Source organism: Salvelinus fontinalis, chromosome 6 (assembly GCF_029448725.1).
Source record: "Salvelinus fontinalis isolate EN_2023a chromosome 6, ASM2944872v1, whole genome shotgun sequence".
In the NCBI taxonomy this organism is placed as follows: Eukaryota; Metazoa; Chordata; class Actinopteri; order Salmoniformes; family Salmonidae; genus Salvelinus; species Salvelinus fontinalis.
The window spans coordinates 68,959,458-68,975,385 of NC_074670.1; the positions used below are offsets into that span (position 1 = coordinate 68,959,458).

A 15,928-nucleotide genomic window follows, 5' to 3' on the forward strand; every position below is an offset into this window, starting at 1 on the left:
ACACACACACACACACACACACACACACACACACACACAGTACTTGCCGCGCGGCTGACTCAGCACAGTTCAGGAGGAGAGTCAATATTATTTCTCATATCATCATGTCACTCACACGCTCTCTATCCCTCCATCCCTCACTCCCAGGGTGTCACTATCCCTCCATCCCTCACTCCCAAGATGTCACTTCAATCATCAGCCTGTTTATCTTTCATTACTGCTGAGAGGGATGAAAAAGAAGAGAGGGAGGAGGCATGGTGGTAAAAGAGGGATGACATCAAAGAGATTACAGGAAGGGCATTGGAAGCATTGGAGAGACTACCAATAACAAAACATTTTACAAAAAATAAGACATTTCCTTTAATAATATCTGGAACATTGTATCATGGTTGTTTTGTTTTGAACATTTCCTAGTAGTATTAACATCCTTACATAAACATCGAACTGATTAATCGTCATAATATACTGTGACACAAAACGGCATGGTACAGCGGCACACACACATCAAATAGGGCATAAATGGTGTAGCAGCAATATCAGTGTTATACACATTACAACGCATTTGTAATTGTAGATTCTGTAACATGGGAGTATAGCTGGAATGAATTACAAGACATTCTAAAGTATGCTCTATGTCATACACATGATGGTGGTTGGATATAAGACATTATATAGTATTATTATTATTATGATCTACTTTTAGTCAGGGTCTGCCTGCTATAGCGGAGTATAAGACAGTTAGGGCTTGAATAGGTCTACCTAGACAGTAGATAGGGTATGTGCTAGACTCGCTTTGCCAAACTCATGGGTCTACAACACAGTGGCTGAGGGAAGACTAGGTGCGCAACCAGCACATTCATGTTGGATATGTAATGGACATTTGTAGTATATTACTGTATGAATGGAGAATATAGTCCCTTCTCCAAGTCTTTCTGTAACTGGCAAGTTTCATAATGATAATGTGGGGTGGTTATATCTGTCCTGTTTCACACATCCACAAGTGTGTATTATATTCATGTGTGAATAGTAAATGCATTTTTTGCATATCCCAACTCTCCCTGAGACGCCCTCGGAGAGTGGGGTCACGGACAGTTTCCTGTGGACCCACACAAAGTTTGACAATGACGCTTTGCAAACTCTACAGCAGGGGGGGTTGTTTTGGCATTCACAGGCCACCATTAAGAGGAGGAGCTCACAGAGGAGGAGCTCACAGAGGAGGAGCTCACAGAGGAGGAGCTCACAGATGCTTCGATGTATAGAGAGGGGAGGGGAGACATACTCAGTAGAGCTGCGTAGTGTCTGGTCTGACTGCCATCACAGGACCAATCTCAGAGCCTGAATTCAAACGCACTTTTCACATACAGCTCACAAATCCCTCAGCTAAATCTGTTAACAGGCAGACTTCAGGAGAATCATTGATATGTTGTCAGAGTTTCATCTCATTATTTTTGGAGAGGAATCTGCTACTTCAGCTAAAATATTTGTATGCTCATCCCAGTCTCTCAATCAGAGGCCATACTTATTGCTTAGTGAAAATAAACATTTCAGACCGAGTTCAAAATAAAAGGACAATATAAAAGGACAAAATAAAAGGAATGTCAGGGGAATAACATTTGGAATGTGACACTCAGGTTCTGGAATTGCAATCTGTTTTACATGAGGAGGCTTCTAGAACTGCTAACAGGTATGGAAACATGAACAATGATGAGAAAGAAGAGAGATCATTTGCTTGTTTGTTGAATGAGATTCTTGCTAAACAATATTATATTGTAGCTGTATCCTTACCCACACAGCTCTAAGCATCCCTCACAGACAGAAAGCCTGCCACCCTGATTCAGATTGATGGCTACCCAAAGTAAATAGACCCGTAACTGTATCTGTAGCTTGCTTACCATGCTAATGGACAAGTTGTTCAAACACTGATCGATTTCTGACACGTCCGTGGACGATAGCTATGGACCAAATCCTGTTTCACCAGTGACATGCTATATGGGGGGTAGGAGAGGTGACTGACTCTATCAGTAAATAAATCCGTTATGTTCCAGACACCCATCCCATCTCAGCTCCACAAAACAATACAAACACCATATAATGCTATATAATACTAAATGTTTTCCTTTTGCGAGACAACATTTCCCTGGGGAATATTTTTGTTGCACATTATAATGTATATTGTTTTTTGGCCATTGAGAAGTCTCTCCCTGTTTAAATGCCTCACAGTTATCCATATGTTTAGACGCCTCATGTCTACGTAGTGGTATTAGTCGGCCACCCAGAGGGACTCTTTATGTCCACGGATTAAGAACAAACAAAAACAAAGAAACATTTCACAATATAGAACATCTTTTAAGTCAACAGGACAAAATTATGCCAAAATATAACAACTTATACAAATACAATAAAATGAAGTATAAAAAACATTTGGATTTAAAAATGTTATACTTATTTCCACTCTTTATATTGCATGTAAAAGAAAATCTTATAAGATACCTGCATTCATTTCTATTTAGAAGTAAGTGTGTGTGTGTGTGTGTGTGTGTGTGTGTGTGTGTGTGTGTGTGTGTGTGTGTGTGTGTGTGTGTGTGTGTGTGTGTGTGTGCGTGCGTGCGTGCGTGCGTGCGTGCGTGCGTGCGTGCGTGCGTGTGTGAGAACCCTTGGACGATGGCCAGGCTTCATCATTGTCATTCCCCTCACTGCCCTGTCGGCGTGAACAGCCCTTTCACTCCGGAGCAGAAAGATGGAGACAAAAACCAAATCAAACAAATGACAGAAAACCCCTCAGTGATTCAGCCTGTGACCATACGCTGTGAATGAGAGACAGCAGGGTAACCCATCTGTGCCATTCAGTGTGTAGACCACACAAATACAGTCTATGCAGCTATTCAACTCACTTAGCTATAGGTCTATGGGGGTGCAGCCTGACGGCTTTATACACAGAGCTGGTGTGTGTGTGTGTGCATGTGTTTGTCCATGTGTGTGTGTGTCCATTCAGTATTCTATATCTTTACTGCACTTTAATGACTTGACCCTGGAATCATTCTCCTATCGGAGTCTCCCTGTAGAAAATATAACACGTGTTTCAAGACCAGGATCATCATCACTGTTGCCATTGTCTTTCTGCAAAACAGTCCAACTGCAGTTCATGGGCAACACTGACCCACCGTGTCTATGAAGACAAGAAACAAAACTCAACATGAACATGTCTGTTATATCTAATCTGTGATCAGTCTCTAAATCCTCTTCATGTCCCAATGTCTCATACAGAAGTGGAGGTGTGAGTGTTGAATCCTGTCCGGTCCACAACTAACGTCCTGGCCACCCACTGCCTCACATTGCCATCATGATACCGGACATCTAAACTGTGCTTTACATTTGGTCCCATCATTGTCCCTTGTGAAGGAGACGGTGTTTCTAAACATGTTGACTAAGTGCCTGAAGAAGCTGTGTGATGATGAGACTGACTGACTGCGCATATACAGATCTAGACACAGTTGGGGCATGTGTATATATACAGTGGTGTCGGAAAGTATTCAGACCCTTTGACTTTTTCCACATTTTGTTAAGTTACAGCCTTATTCTAAAATCGATAAAAATAAAAAAAACTCAGCAATGTACACACAATACCCCATAATGACAAAGCAAGAACAGGTTTTTAAAATGTATTAAAAATAAAAAACAGAAATACCTTGTTTATATAAGTATTCAGACCCTTTGCTAAATTCTGCTCTAGTGCATCTTGTTTCCATTGATCATCCTTGAGATGTTTCTACAACTTGATTGAGTCCACCTGTGGTAAATTAAATTGATTGGACATCTGTCTATATAAGTTCCCACAGTTGACAATGCATGTCAGAGCAAAAACAAAGCCATGAGGTTGAAGGAATTGTCAGTAGAGCTAGAAGACAGGATTGTGTCGAGGCACAGATCTGGGGAAGGGTACCAAAAACATTTCTGAAGCATTAAAGGACTCCAAGAACACAGTGAACATCATTGATAAATGGAAGAAGTTTGGAACCACCAAGACTCTTCCTAGAGCTGGCCACCCTGCCAAACTGAGCAGTCGGGGGAGAAGGGCTTTGGTCAGGGAGGTGACCAAGAACCTGATGGTCCCTCTGACAGAGTTCTAGAATTCCTCTGTGGAGATGGAAGAAACTTCCAGAAGGACAACCATCTCTGCAGCACTCCACCAATCAGGCCTTTATGGTAGAGTGGCCAGACGGAAGCCACTCCTCAGTAAAGGGCACATGACAGCCCGCTTGGAGTTTGCCAAAAGGCACCTAAAGACTCTCAGACCATGAGAAACAAGATTCTCTGGTCTGATGAAACCGAGATTGAACTCTTTGGCCTGAATGCCAAGCGTCACATCTGGAGGAAACCTGGCACCATCCCTACGGTGAAGCATGGTGGCGGCAGCATCATGCTTTGGGGATGTTTTTCAGCGGCAGTGACTGGGAGACGAGTCAGAATCAAGGCAAAGATGAACGGCGCAAAGTACAGAGCGATCCGTGATGAAAACCTGATCCAGAGTGCTCAGGACCTCAGACTGGGGCGAAAGTTCACCTTCCAACAGGACAACGACCCTAAGCACACAGCCAAGACAACACAGGAGTAGCTTGAACCCGATCGAACATCTCTGAAGAGAACTTAAAACAGCTGTGCAGCAATACTCCCGATCCAACCTGACAGAGCTTGAGAGGATCTGCAGAGAAGAATGGGAGAAACTCCACAAATACAGGTGGGCCAAACTTGTAGTGTCATACCCAAGAAGACTCGAGGCTGTTATCGCTGCCAAAGGTGCTTCACCAAAATACTGAGTAAAGGGTCTGAATACTTATGTAAATGTGATATTTCAGTTTTACATTTTTAATAAATTAGCAAAATATTCTACAAACCTGTTTTTGCTTTGTCATTATGGGGTATTGTGTATAGATTGATGATGAAGAAAAAAAACTATTTTATCAATTTTAGAACAAGGCTGTAACCTAACAAAATGTGGAAAAAGTCAAGGGGTCTGAAAACTTCCCGAAGGGGTTTCTGGAGGACAAGGAGGGACACAGAAGGGAGTACTTAGGAATATTCTTCCCCATCCCACCCCTGACAGAGAGGTACCCAGGATTGCGCTAAGCATGGCTGAGAGTGACATTGGAACCAGTGGAGAGACAGAGAGAGGGGAGAGAGAGCATCACCGCCTCATGGCCTCACATCTAAAACAAAAAGAAACAAGAGAGAGTTCAGATCAGATTGATTAAATGTGTAATGTTTGGTTGTGGTTCAGCCATGTTGAATGTGGCTGTGATGCATGGTCACGGTTGGTACTATGTCTGTGGTAGTGGTCAGAGCTCTCCTTCTATCGCTCTGGTTCTGATGGTGGTTTGCCGTCACTGGACACTGACCTGCAGAGGTGCTGGTTGAGTCTCCTCCCTTTCTGACTGCAGCTCTCTGTGGTCACGTTGCAGCGACACAGACAAGACTGTAAATCGAGCGTCCACTTCCTCCCAGGACAAGGGGTACATCGAGGGCCTGGCAAGGAAGACAGGGTGGTAGGGAGAGGAAATGGGGTAGTGGGGGGAGAGGAGGGTCTGGAGTGATAAAGAGAATAGTCTATTTATGAATAGAATAAATATAGAACCTTTAAACAGACACCATTGGCATTCTGATCTGAATGATGGACGAGCCTGAGAGACACTGAGTGAACTCTGACCCCTATAACAGCAAATAACTGACAGCAGCATGATGAATGGAGAATTGATGAAAAGGGATGAAAAAGGAGAAGAACTGAATTCTCTCTTTCTGCTCTCTGGGTAGAGCGATTTTCTAGGAATGATGTATGTGTGCAGAAACACACAAACCCGCAGAGAAACAGACACTTGCTTAGACTTGTGATAAAACATTTAAATGATAGTGTTATAAATGGAGAAAGAAGCAACAACTTAGTGGTTCATTATTTTGAGGCACCTGTATGAGTTGCATGTTTAGTTGAACTTACGTGGTTTTGATAGTTCCAATTTTCTTTCTTTTGGATTTTTCTCTGTCCCTTTTCCTGCCTTTCCTCAGAGGCTTCACAGGCCTGTTAGTCAGAGACATACATCTGTGTCAAACAACAATACATCACCATAGCAGATCAAAATCTAAATAGATATGTAATAGATTTTTTGAGTTATTGCCTCAAATGACATTTTTGGGGGATTCCCTTAGAGTCCAACAGCCTTATTAGAAAAGAAAATGAGAACAGGAAGATAGAGGTCAACGCTCACAGAGAGGAAAGTTAGGAAAATCCCCCTGTTCCCCCTGTTCTCACCCTTTCCCTAACCTCCGTCTCCGTTTCTAGCTTTCACTCTTTCCCTCTAACCCCCTGTTCTCACCCTTTCCCTAACTTTCCTCTCTGTGGGCGTTGACCTCTATCAGCATGTTCTCACCCTTTCCCTAACTTTCCTCTCTGTGGGCGTTGACCTCTGTCCCCCTGTTCTCACCCTTTCCCTAACTTTCCTCTCTGTGGGCGTTGACCTCTATCAGCCTGTTCTCACCCTTTCCCTAACTTTCCTCTCTGTGGGCGTTGACCTCTGTCCCCCTGTTCTCACCCTTTCCCTAACTTTCCTCTCTGTGGGCGTTGATCTCTATCAGCCTGTTCTCACCCTTTCCCTAACTTTCCTCTCTGTGGGCATTGACCTCTGTCCCCCTGTTCTCACCCTTTCCCTAACTTTCCTCTCTGTGGGCGTTGACCTCTATCAGCCTGTTCTCACCCTTTCCCTAACTTTCCTCTCTGTGGGCGTTGACCTCTGTCCCCCTGTTCTCACCCTTTCCCTAACTTTCCTCTCTGTGGGCGTTGACCTCTATCAGCCTGTTCTCACCCTTTCCCTAACTTTCCTCTCTGTGGGCGTTGACCTCCTTTCAGCTCTGTTGGTCTAAGGCCAGCTAGTCAGTCTGCTACTGGGTCAGGGGTGGGCTGTGACAGAGCAAAAGTAGCTCTTCCTCTGTATGGTCAAAAGCCTTGCCTTAGACTTACTTTAGTTTTGCACAAATCATAACTTTCTACAGCTCAGCACAGCACCCTTCAAAAACTGTATTTTGTATTTTTTACTTGAGTTAATTTAGTAAATATTTTCTTTACTCTATTTTCTTAAAACTGCATTGTTGGTTAAGGGCTTGTAAGTAAGCATTTCACGGTAAGGTTTACAGCTGTTGTATTCGGCGCATACAATTTGATGTGATAAACAGTTTAGGACATAAAAGGAACATTTAGACGAGTATCTATAAATGTACACTGCCGTAGAAATGTAGAACTTTCTTCAGAAACTCGTCAGTCTATTCTTTTTCTGACAAATGAAGGCTATTCCATGTGAGAAATTGCCAAGAAACTAAAGATCTCATACAACGCTGTGTACGCCCTTCACAGAACAGCGCAAACTGGCTCTAACCAGAATAGAAAGAGGAGTGGGAGGCCCCGGTGCACAACTGAGCAAGAGGACAAGTACATTAGAGTGTCTAGTTTGAGAAACAGACGCCTCACAAGTCCTCAACTGGCAGCTTCATTAAATAGTACCCGCAAAACACCAGTCTCAACGTCAACAGTGAGAGGTGACTCTGGGATGCTGGCCTTCTAGGCAGAGTTCCTCTGTCAGGTGTTTGTGTTCTTTTGCCCATCTAAATCTTTTATTTTTATTGGCCAGATTGAGATATGGCTTTATCTTTGCAACTCTGCCTAGAAGGCCAGCATCCCGGAGTCGCCTCTTCACTGTTGACATTGAGACTGGTGTTTTGCTGGTACTATTTAATGAAGCTGCCAGTTGAGGACTTGTGAGGCGTCTGTTTCTCAAACTAGACACTCTAATGTACTTGTCCTCTTGCTCAGTTGTGCACCGGGGCCTCCCACTCCTCTTTCTATTCTGGTTAGAGCCAGTTTGCGCTGTTCTGTGAATGGAGTAGTACACAGCGTTGTATGAGATCTTCAGTTTCTTGGTAATGTCTCACATGGAATAGCCTTCATTTGTCAGAAAAAGAATAGACTGACGAGTTTCTGAAGAAAGTTCTATGTTTCTGGCCATTTTGAGCCTGTAATCGAACCCATAAATGCTGATGCTCCAGATACTCAACTAGTCTAAAGAAGGCCAGTTTTATTGCTTCTTTAAAATCAGCAAAACAGTTTTCAGCTGTGCTAATATCATTGCAAAATGGTTTTCTAATGATCAATTAGCCTTTTAAAATGATAAACTTGGATTAGTTAACACAACGTGCCATTGGAACACAGGAGTGATGGTTGCTGATAATGGGCCTCTGTACGCCTATGTAGATATTCCATTAAAAAATCTGTAGTTTCTAGCTACAATAGTCATTTACAATATTAACAATGTTTACACTGTATTTCTGATCAATTTGATGTTCTTTTAATGGACAAAAAATTTGCTTTTATTTAAAAAACAAGGACATTTCTAGGTGACCCCAAACTTTTGAATGGTAGTGTACACAGATAGCCACATACATACAGTACTGTACCTGGTTGGGGCTGACTGAAGATCCTGTTTTAGTCTAAAGAGAGAGAGGTTATGTGAGGACACACACTGAGAATACATTTATGCATATACCGTGTGTGTGGTTTGTGTGTGTGTGTGTGAGTGTGGTGTGTGTGTGGTGTGTGTGTGTGTGTGCTCACCTGCACTCACACTGGCTGTGCTCAACAAAGTCCAGCTCGATGAGCTCATGCTTCATAAAGGAGGTCTTCATTAGCTGCAGAGTACAAAGACACAAACTATAGTTACTAATAATCCTGCGTGTGTGTGTGTGTGTGTGTGTGTGTGTGTGTGTGTGTGTGTGTGTGTGTGTGTGTGTGCGTGCGTGCGTGCGTGCGTGCGTGCGTGCGTGCGTGCGTGCGTGCGTGCGTGTGTGTACCTCCATGGTGATAGTTTGTGTGAGTGAGGGCACACACTCCAGTGCCTCGTCGGAGCAGCACCCGCCACAGCGGCGAACCGACACACAGGAGGGCACGAAGAGGTGATGCGTCTCCCCTGGCAACTCCTGCCATACTTCCACTAGGGTATCCCTGGGCTCACAAACACTACGAGAGTACACCTCCAACCACCGACGCACTGGATGGAGAGAGAGAGAGAGAGAAAGAGACACAAGGAGGGAGGGAGGGAGGGAGGGAGGGAGGGAGGGAGGGAGGGAGGGAGGGAGGGAGGGAGGGAGGGAGGGAGGGAGGGAGGGAGATTTACATTTCAGATGCATACGTTTTACAAGGTCACCACACGTCACAAATATAGTATTAATTCTCACATCTGTTATTTATACACACATAGTTACTCATCATCAGCCTGTTCACATATGCTGGGATTATCACATTGGGGAAGAGGAAGTACCTTCTCTGGATTTGGGGGTGGTGTCTGCAGGTCTCCAGTGGGCTAGCTGGAAGAGGAGAGTGGCAGAAGAAGAGGTGTGTCAGGCAGTGGTGAAGTGCAATGTTTTTAGGTGAGGGAGCGCACATCTTTTTTTAAATGACGTTATAATTTCTCAATCAAAGTTTGCACAGACAGAGGTAGCCTATTGAATATCATTATAGAATTATATACATAAAATGCATCCTCCAATTGCAACGTCTGCCTAGGCCCACACATATTGTCTCAGTAAACTTCAGATTTTGAATACCCTCAAACACCAAGTTAGGCATACTTCATTTCAAAATAGGTCATCATCACTGTTAATTGTAAATGATACTTCTTTACGTTTTACCGGTGAAATGTCCAAACTGCATCTCCATGTCAATCATTTGATCTCAATCAGTTTCATGGGAATATGCATTTAGATCTTCTTTAAATCCTGTCTCGTGATAGAACTTGAGCAGATGGTGTTAACAAACAATTTGTCTTTCTTGTGTTTTGTTTCAATCAAAGCATACAGTTGAAGTCGTAAGTTTACATACAATTAGGTTGGAGTCATTAAAACTTGTTTTTCAACCACTCACAAATTTCTTGTTAACAAACTATAGTTTTGGCAAGTCGGTTAGGACATCTACTTTGTGCATGACACAAGTCATTTTTCCAACAATTGTTTACAGACAGATTATTTCACTTATAATTCACTGTATCACAATTCCAGTGGGTCAGAAGTTTACATACACTAAGTTGACTGTGCCTTTAAACAGCTTAATAAAATCCAGAAAACCATGTCATGGCTTTAGAAGCTTCTGATAGGCTAATTGACATCATTTGAGTCAATTGGAGGTGTACCTGTGGATGTATTTCAAGGCCTACTTTCAAACTCAGTGCCTCTTTGCTTGACATCATGGGAAAATCAAAAGAAATCAGCCAAGACCTCATAAAAAAAATTATAGAGCTCCACAAGTGTGGTTCATCCTTGGGAGCAATTTCCAAATGCCTGAAGGTACCACGTTCATCTGTACGAACAATAGTACGCAACTATAAACACCATGGGACCACGCAGCCGTCATACCGCTCAGGAAGGAGACGCGTTCTGTCTCCTAGAAATTAACGTACTTTGATGCGAAATCAATGCCAGAACAGCAGCAAAGGACCTTGTGAAGTTGCTGGAGGAAACAGGTACAAAAGTATCGATATCCACAGTAAACAAGTCACATACCGACATAACCTGAAAGGCCGCTCAGCAAGGGAGAAGCCACTGCTCCAAAACCGCCATAAAAAAGCCAGACTACGGTTTGCAACTGCACATGGGGACAAAGATCCTACTTTTAGGAGAAATGTCCTCTGGTCTGATTAAACAAAAATAGAACTGTTTGGCCATAATGACCATCGTTATGTTTGGAGGAAAAAGGGGGAAGCTTGCAAGCCGAAGAACACCATCCCATCCGTGAAGCACGGGGGTAGCAGCATCATGTTGTGGGGGTGCTTTGCTGCAGGAGGGACTGGTGCACTTCACAAAATAGATGGCATCATGAGGATGGGAAATTATGTGGATATATTGAAGCAACATCTCAAGACATCAGTCAGGAAGTTAAAGCTTGGTCGCAAATGGGTCTTCCAAAAGAACACCATCCCATCTGTGAAGCACGGGGGTAGCAGCATCATGTTGTGGGGGTGCTTTGCTGCAGGAGGGACTGGTGCACTTCACAAAATAGATGGCATCATGAGGATGGGAAATTATGTGGATATATTGAAGCAACATCTCAAGACATCAGTCAGGAAGTTAAAGCTTGGTCGCAAATGGGTCTTCCAAATGGACAATGACCCCAAGCATTCTTCCAAAGTTGTGGCAAAATGGCTTAAGGACAACAAAGTCAAGGTATTGGGGTGGCCATCACAAAGCCTTGACCTCAATCCAATAAAACATTTGTGGGCAGAACTGAAAAAGTGTGTGTGAGCAGGGAGGCCTACAAACCTGACTCAGTTACACCAGCTCTGTCAGGAGGAATGGGCCAAAATTCACCCAACTTACTGTGGGAAGCTTGTGGAAGGCTACCCGAAACGTTTGACCCAAGTTAAACAATTTAAAGGCAATGCTACCAAATACTAATTGAGTGTATGTAAACTTCTGACCTACTGGCAATGTGATGAAAGAAATAAAAGCTGAAATAAATAATTCTCTCTACTATTATTCTGACATTTCACATTCTTAAAATTAAAGTGGTGATCCTAACTGACCTAAAACAGGACATTTTTACTAGGATTAAATGTCAGGAATTGTAAAAAACTGAGTTTAAATGTATTTAGCTAAGGTGTATGTAAACTTCCGACTTCAACTATATATCCTGTCTAATGGTGCTCTGTTGAGTTTTGAACGCCTTCGGTTAAGAAGTTACTGAAGAGGTGTTTTTGGTGTAACTGTGATACAGTATATGCGATGATATTTGGTTCTGTTATGTAAAATACTAATGAATCATTGTGATCTTGCGAGACATTGATTCAGCTTTGATCTAGCTTTACTAAACAAGCACCATTGTGAGAAGTGATAATCTTCTATTTGTAATAATAATAATAATAGTAAATGATGAGTAGGACTATTAGGTGTCGGCAACAGCTCTTGGTTATGAGGGTTATTTTAAGTGGTTCGAGCACCCTTCGAATAGTAGTGCTGAAAGGACAGCACCCTAAACAAGTGGTCACATGTCGTTTTGGGTTCCACTGCACAAGATGGGCTCTGTGGAGTTTTATGAACATCAAGGCAGACACACAGTGAATTTGGATCCTAGATCTCATTGTTGTGATGATAAGGTTCATGTGGGGATTCAGTTTGTCTGCATACGCAATAGAGGTGGTACGTTTCCGTAAGCTAGGCATCTGGACAATAAGGTGAGTTAAGTGCGTCGTACATGAGCCCAAATGCATAACAAACTGTTTTGACCATAGTCGTTTTAGCAACCCCTGGAGTTTCCTGTCTGTGGCAGTTCTTGTTCCATGGGATTTGTCCCACTCAAAGTGGTCCTGCCTCCAACCAAAGGCTGGAGGCTGGACATGCTGCACATGCTACAGTTATTCATCATTTGGACCACCGCTAAGACTGGGAAGAACATTTTCCTACCTGTATATAGGCTGCTATAGCCTATATACAGTATTTATATAGTTTGTCTTTCTATTGTTTTTCATGGAATTTCAGTGGTAATTTAATATAATTTATTCAAATTCATTTTCCAGAAATGTTTCTACCAGCTCTGTATATTTTCAAATTGAAAAACATGAGGGAGCACCGCTCAACTGCGCTACGACAGCCCTACATCCCTGGTGTCACTGTGTTTATAACCCTATATACAGTGAGGGCCCCTAGTACCTCACAGCCCCTACTACACTGTCACGCTCTACACTGACATCAAATACCTTAGCCAGGTGAATAACACACAAAATACATACTATGTAGTTTACACACACACACTCTCACAAGCATGGAAGCACGCACACACACACACACACACACACACACACACACACACACACACACAATGTCGTTATCAGGTCTGAGTAGACCAAGGCCACTGCTGAGGGAATGTAGACTTTGCCCAATTGCCCCCATTTCAATCGCCACACCCCCATACCCCACCACCCACGTGCTTTCTCCACAGTTTCTGGTTTGGCACAGTTTGACTCTGAGTTTACCGATGTGTGTGTGGCCATTTTACTGTCGTAAGTGTCTGAGCAACAAGAAACATGTCAGATCACACTGGTGATTCATTCATATCATAAATCAATCAGTACACAACATCCCAAGGAGTAGGGCAGGCTATAGCTCCACAGACTGGCCCCTAGAATGAGTAGGGTGGTCTATAGCTCCATAGACTGGCCCCTAAAATGAGTAGGGTGGCCTATAGCTCCACATACTGGCCCCTAGAATGAGTAGGGTGGCCTATAGCTCCACAGTGGTCTATAGCTCCCTCCCAGTCTGGTTGTATCTGATCCTGTCCGACACAGGCATTGGCACACTCTCACTCTGTCTCCCTCTCTGACACACACACTTGCGCTTTCTCAAAACACACACAAGTAATCTAAACAGTGCCAGCCAAGCTCTTGCAACAGACCACACAATGCTAGCTGCAGCATCAGACGCTTCTACCCTCTAACTGCAAACATTAACCCAGCCTTTCCCAGGGGGACGAGTAGAAAAAGCCATTGTGACCACTAACACTGTGTGTGTGTGTGTGTGTGTGTGTGTGTGTGTGTGTGTGTGTGTGTGTGTGTGTGTGTGTGTGTGTGTGTGTGTGTGTGTGTGTGTGTGTGTGTGTGTGTGTGTGTGTGTGTGATATGGGGGCCCCAGTGCAACATGATTTCCAGGATGATTCCCAGGACCTCCAACCTGATATATCCCACGTCCACACAGCTCAATCAGGGCGGGCAGCTTCAGGGCACTACATGTTCTTGATATGAAGACTCCAGACATAAATAAAACCAATCTGCCATGTGAAGAATTGTGTGTCTGGAAGTTTATGGAGACTACTGTGTTGGCAAATTATTATCTATCCCCATATGTAACTCATGTACAGTAGCCTACATCTGCCTTGTGTTACAAAGTACAGCCCGTCAGTATGGCAGAGTTGTGCCACATTGTATCAACATGGTACATGAGTCTAGGAGAGCGCGAGTGGTGCTACACACAATTCTATCAACCTTTGTAAACTCAGACCGTCAATGACCATGGGGGTAATCTCCATACCAGACCGTCAATGACCATGGGGGTAATCTCCATACCAGACGCCACTGACCATGGGGGTAATCTCCATACCAGACGCCACTGACCATGGGGGTAATCTCCATACCAGACGCCACTGACCATGGGGGTAATCTCCATACCAGACGCCACTGACCATGGGGGAAATCTCCATACAAGACGCCAATGACCATGGGGGTAATCTCCATACAAGACCGTCAATGACCATGGGGGTAATATCCATACAAGACCGTCAATGACCATGGGGGTAATCTCCATACAAGACCGTCAATGACCATGGGAGTAATCTCCATACAAGACGCCAATGACCATGGGGGTAATCTCCATACAAGACCGTCAATGACCATGGGGTTAATATCCATACAAGACGCCAATGACCATAGGGGTAATCTCCATACAAGACGCCAATGACCATAGGGGTAATCTCCATACAAGACCGTCAATGACCATGGGGGTAATATCCAAAAGTGGGAAATGTATACACAAGAATCAGTTCAAAATAGACTTTTATTCGATATTTTTGTACTGCTACTAAATTCCTTGTATTCCTATCTTTACTTTCCCTTCAACTAAACCAGATGCTTTGTAGCATAACACAGTGCAAAGAAATACAACAATCTCAATTCTGTATATTCCCATGCAGACAATAGTCTACCAGCGTGTAGTTAATTATTTGACATACCTTGGCATGGGATGTGCGTATTCTTGAGAGCAAGAGGAACATTCCTAGAATGACTTGAAGCAAAATCCCCATTGTGCAGTACACCAAAAGTCACGCCAAATGTTGGTCAATGAATTGGTGTTTTGCTTTTCTCTCCACTCAATCAATATTCCATCTGTTGTCCTTAGGTTCCATCCTATGAAATGACAGCGCTGGTGGCATTCCCATACCGTTACGCATGAACGTGAAAAATCATGAGCAAATGAGTAGGCAAACACTCCAATGATTGACTTAAAACTGTAACTTGATTAATTAATGAACAATTACACAATGTAATTAGCTACAATGTAACAACGTATTGATTGCCATCAATAATCATTCTTGGCAATCAAGCGCACAGATATGATGCCTCTTACAAATAGCCTAATTTTATAAATCTCAGTCGATCACTTTCAATGCAATACAATTTGGTTGCCTCTATTTTACTGAGAGTTGTGCGAACTTTGAATGATGGCCCCCAATATTCCAAAGCCGGAGGTCTGGGCATGTAAGCCGGTTAGGTTCGCCCATTGTTGGTCGGGAACCCATGAAACGGTCTGTGGGTGAGCGTCAGGGGTGGCGTGACTGCAGGTCCATTTATAGTCTTGAGTAGAAAATGTTCAATATTGTATCCTTGTCTTAAGGAACGTTAAAATAGGACAAATATCCCTTATTTAAGTTCCAACACGACTGTCTTGAATCACATAAGGTACGGTGCCACACGCACATTTCATGACACTGCGTAGCCTATACAGAGCGGTGTCTCTGAGAAAGAGCCTATAGATGACGTTTTGCTGAAGACGCTTGCACCGCAACGACTTATACTTTAAGCAATATGTCCTCTTTTGAGAATAAGATATTAAAGTTCGTCGTGCCAAAGCAGTCCATAAAGAGAAAATGTCCTTGACAGCGTTTCTTGGTTTGTCATGATCGGTTCCTCATATCCTTTGCCCTTCAGATCACAATTAGAAGGCGCACTCCACTCGACGCACTCCGAATTCCGCGTAACCGTTGCACTGCCAACTTTTTCAAAATGACACTGACGCACCCGCGCAATGGATACAGATGAACGTCGCCCTTCAATTAATCATTCAGACGGTCAATAATTTA

The 15,928-nt window shown here is 43.3% G+C and overlaps 1 protein-coding gene across 1 annotated transcript; it reads right to left on the minus strand.

The window, feature by feature from the left end:
• Window positions 1-347: 347 nt before the first annotated feature.
• Window positions 348-15,895, minus strand: LOC129858351 (vascular endothelial growth factor A-like). Its single transcript, XM_055927519.1, has 8 exons — window positions 14,801-15,895; window positions 9,351-9,396; window positions 8,884-9,080; window positions 8,648-8,721; window positions 8,491-8,523; window positions 5,987-6,067; window positions 5,394-5,579; window positions 348-5,204 (listed from the first exon to the last, which is right to left on the minus strand). Exons 1-8 carry the CDS (start codon window positions 14,870-14,872, stop codon window positions 5,183-5,185), a joined length of 711 nt encoding a protein of 236 aa, XP_055783494.1. The 5' UTR covers window positions 14,873-15,895; the 3' UTR covers window positions 348-5,182.
• Window positions 15,896-15,928: the final 33 nt, after the last annotated feature.